Here is a 4339-nt window from a genome sequence, read left to right as displayed (position 1 = left end):
CAGATACATAGGTAATAATTTTTAGAATCAGAACTCTACCAAGAAGTGCTCATGTACCTTGTTTCAGAGGGCACTGAAAGCAAAAAGAAAGGGATCATATCTTGAAAGTTACACCCTTCCTGATGTTGACCATTTATTTGCCCTAATCCAGTGAAAACAAGTTGTAAATATTTATTACAGAAATGATCAAAGAGCCACCTAATTAAGGACTGATTCAGTTTGTTAACACTTAACTTTCAAGGCTATTTACATGCCCAGATTGTTGAATTTTGCCAGGATAGTAAAGTAACTTGTAATTTAATTAGCACACAACCAGTTCTTTTATCTTCATCACCATCTAAATACCACTACGCAGCAAATTCAGGATTATCATAGGCCATTCTCCATAATAAAATATGATGGGGGTGGGATGGCAGGGGATTTTTTTTTTTTAAACATTCTTAACAAGTGAAGTGCTTCAATTTGGCAGATCACATAGAGAGATCCAGTACCTCACCTCTCTTTTTTCCTTAGTTTCATTCTTCATCTGTTCTCGGTGCCACAACTTTTTTACATTCTTCATTTGTGATTTTGAAATAACATCCCATCTCTGGGTAGGTTAACAAGGGAAAGAAATAAATAAATGTTATTTTTTTGTTTATTTTGAGATTTAAAAAAATTAACATCTTAAATGACATATATGCATTTTGAAGTCACATTACCTCATTTTCTTTTTGAGAATCCACATAAATAGTAGGAAATGGCTCCTTTTCTACTGTCATCAAAGCCTGAAAAGGAAACAGATTGTATCAGTGATACTAAAAGAACTCAAACCACATGGTCAGAGATAATCTGGTAGACAACCTATTTTCACAATACACATAAAGGATGGTCGTAAATTAAAATATAAAATTTCATTTAAAGAATAAATTTTAAAGAATAAACACAGCTTCAAAAGCCCAAAAGGCCACGTTTGCTCCATAATTATTCTATAATGTCTTTTCCCTAGTTGTATACTGATAAAGATTTTTTTGGCCAATACCAATAGCCAATTATTAACGAGCCATATCAGCCAATACCTATCCGATTGCCAATATGTAGAGCCCAGTAGCTTAGAGAGAAGCATCCGGCTGGTAAGTCGGGTGGGGGGGGGCAGATTGAGACCCCTGCCATGACAGAGGGAGTGGGGCTGGGAGCAGTTCATGGGAGGTGGGGGGGTGCCCGCCTGCTGTTGTGCATACCCCTGGGGGAGGTATGAAGGGCATGTGCTCCCCGGATCTGCGTGCGGGGTAAGAGCAGACTGCTGCTGTAGGCTGGGACCAAGGGTTTTTAAGAATCATTTTGGGGTTTTTTTTAAGAACAAGAGAAAGCAACTTGAAAAAGGCCATGTTTGTGCCTTCTGCAGATACCTTTAGAGCAGTTTTGAAAGGCTTCTCTTTTGTTCCATTGCCAGTAGAATCATTCCCCTCTCGTTCAGAAACATACATCTCTCCTGCAATATACAACAAATAATCGATTAAAACAAACACTGAATTAAGCAAGACCCAAAGAAGGAATTACACATTAAAGAGATGAAAATTATTAAAGATACATGGGACTTCGCATGTTCAGAATGGATAAAAAAATTTTAATGGAATATATTTAGCTTAAAATATATTATTTTTTAGAGTTTAAAATTTGTTTTCAAATTATAACAAAGTTAAACTTGATAATAATCTACTGAGGACACCGAAATTAAATAAAATATTAACCAGTTTCTGTGACACTAAAGTTTTAAAGGCAGTTAAATCACTGAGCTGGTAGAACTCATTGGTTAAACACCTGAGCCAGAGCTTTTGGGAGCAGAAGCTTTTTCTCCACTGCACAGAAACTATTTTCTTCGTATCAGTTTATTCAGTTAGTTCAGTTCAATTTTCTAGCTCAAAGTCAAGAAACTGACTGGGAGTTAAAAAAGTAGAAAAGCTTTTCTTCTGATCTATAAATGAAAAGTGAGATGCAAGACAAAGAGATCTACTAGTTTACAAATTTGAATGGAGATGTTAAGATCCATAGACTTTAAGATCAAAAGGGACCAGTGAGACCACCTAGTGTGGTCTCTTGTATGACAGGCCTTAAAAGCTTCCGCGATTTAATCCTGGGATGAACAAAAACACAGAGAAATATCTAGTCTGGGTTAAAAATTGCTAGTCTGGAGAATCCACCACAGAACTTGGTAAGTTGTTCCAATGGTTAATTTACTGTACTATTAAGAATGCACATTTTATTTAGAAGAGAAAGGGATGAGACAAGCAGCCTAGAGTACTACAGCCAGGGAACTACAGACCAGTCAGCCTGACCTTGATACTAGCAGGGCCTCAAAAAATCTACTGGGAGGCACCTAGAGGAGAAAAATGTGATCAGGAACAGCCAGCATAGATTCACCAAGAGCAAGTCATGATGACTGACCACCTTGATTTCTTTCTATAAAGGTGACACTGTCTATGGAAGGGGGAGGAAGTATCTAGTGGGGTTCTCTCAGGGGTCTGTCCTGAGTCTGGTATTGTTAAATGTTTTAATTAATAATTTGGATGGTGGAACTGAATGTACAAATACAGGCTGGGGAATGACTGGCCAGGCTGTAGTATCAGAGGGAAGGGCCTGGGGTTTACAGTGAACCATAAGCTGAACAGGAGCAAAGCGTGATCTTGCTGCAATAAATAAGATAATAAGTTCACAGCTACTAATGAGAGCATCACTTGCAAATCAAGGAAAGCGATTCTTCTGCTTTATTCAGCACTGGTGAGGCCTCACCTGGAGTACTGTGTTCAGTTTTAGGCCCTACACTTCAAGGAAGTGGAAGAAAGAGTCCACCACAAAGCAACAAAAAGAGTTAGGGGTCTAGGAGGCAAGACTTATGAAGAAAGGCTGAAAAAATGTTATCTACTCTGGAGAAGAACTGAGGGGAGGATTTGATGAGTCATCAAATATCTGAGGGCAATTACAGACAAGATGGAGGCAGCCTTTTCTCTGTACCATAGAGGACAGGACTAGTCCTGCAATGGTCTCAAGCTGCAGAGAAAATTTAGGCTGGAGATTAGGAGGAACTTTATGACCGTGAGGGTGCTTAAGCATTGGAACAGGTAACGGAGAGAAGCTGTGGAATCTCCAGATTCTTGGAAGTTTTCAAGAATGGATTAGACCAACACTGGGATCGGGATGCTTTAGTGAGGAATGATTCTGCCACAAGGGACAGTGTTTCTCAGCCTTTTAAGGAGCAAGTACCCCCTAACTTCTGAAAATTTTAATAAGTACCCCAACACTCAATTTTCCAGGGGATTTTATATTTACAGACTAACATGTGCTGTATGTTGGAAGAAGGGCTGCCTATGTAACGCTGTGATATGACCAGATATGATCAGATGTCTGACCTGGTGTGGCTAGGGTCACCTTTTACACCAGGGGCGGACAACTCAAGTATGTACCTGGGCTAGAGGTGATGTTGGCCAAAGCTAGGAGGGCTGAACCAAATTATTACTGGGAAATTTAATTTTTTTAATTGCACCATTTTTTTTTGCCAGTATTGAGAGAGAGAGAGAGTTGGGGTACTCACATACCTCCTACCTGTGTCTCACGTATCCTGAGGGGTACGCATACCACAGGTTGAGAAACTATGGACTAGATGATCTTGCGAGTTCCCTTCCAGCCCTACTTCCCTACGCTCCTACTTCAGACCTGAGCTAGTTTAACTTTAGCTTCCAGCCATTACATTCAATTAGAACAAGAAGCTGCCATTATCCACGTTTCATTTCCCATGGAGGTACTTCTGGACCAGCAATTCTCAATCCACAGTTAAAAAAATGTGTGTAAGTAGTAAGAGCTGGCGGGGTGCAGAAAGTGTAAAAAGCAGGGGTGCACTGACTGATTTTTGGGGCTGATACTGATAGCTGATAGTTAAGGAGGCATACTGGCCAACACCAATTGGGTTTCTGATGACAGCCGGAGGCAGGTAAGTCCAGTGGTGGAAGGAGAGGGAATGGGCATGTGGGGGGTGCAGATCAACACCCCTGCAGCGAGGGAGGGAGGGAGGGGGCAGAAACAGCAAAGCTGCGGGGGAGGCAGCTCCTCGCTCTGGGAAGGCAGGGGTAGGGGGCCTGTGCCCCCAGATCGGGGCAGGGCGGGCTACACGAGGCTCTTCTTGGTGGGGGCTGGGCTTGTAGCATCCTCCCAGTGCCGCTGCATCCACCCCAAATTTTGCCCCCGCTCCACTCCCAGCCCACACGCCGGCGCTGCGGCTAGCGGCAAAATCTGGCGTGGAGGTAGACCGCGACCAGCGCCCACTCCAAGCCCAGCCCCCGCCAAGAGGAGCCCGCGCAGGGTGCAA

General features: G+C 42.2%; 1 protein-coding gene across 1 annotated transcript in view; it reads right to left on the bottom strand.

The window, feature by feature from the left end:
• The window catches only part of NARS (asparaginyl-tRNA synthetase), a 29013-nt gene that overhangs the window by 23979 nt on the left and 695 nt on the right, over positions 1 to 4339 (bottom strand). The window contains 3 exon segments of the mRNA XM_019518168.1: positions 497 to 589; positions 702 to 767; positions 1389 to 1471. Coding sequence (XP_019373713.1) covers positions 497 to 589; positions 702 to 767; positions 1389 to 1471 — 242 coding nt within the window.

The sequence above is a fragment of the Gavialis gangeticus genome, unplaced genomic scaffold (assembly GCF_001723915.1).
Source record: "Gavialis gangeticus isolate Ggan-Ray unplaced genomic scaffold, GavGan_comp1, whole genome shotgun sequence".
Lineage (NCBI taxonomy): Eukaryota > Metazoa > Chordata > Crocodylia > Gavialidae > Gavialis > Gavialis gangeticus.
This window is presented reverse-complemented; position numbering and strand designations above follow the sequence as displayed.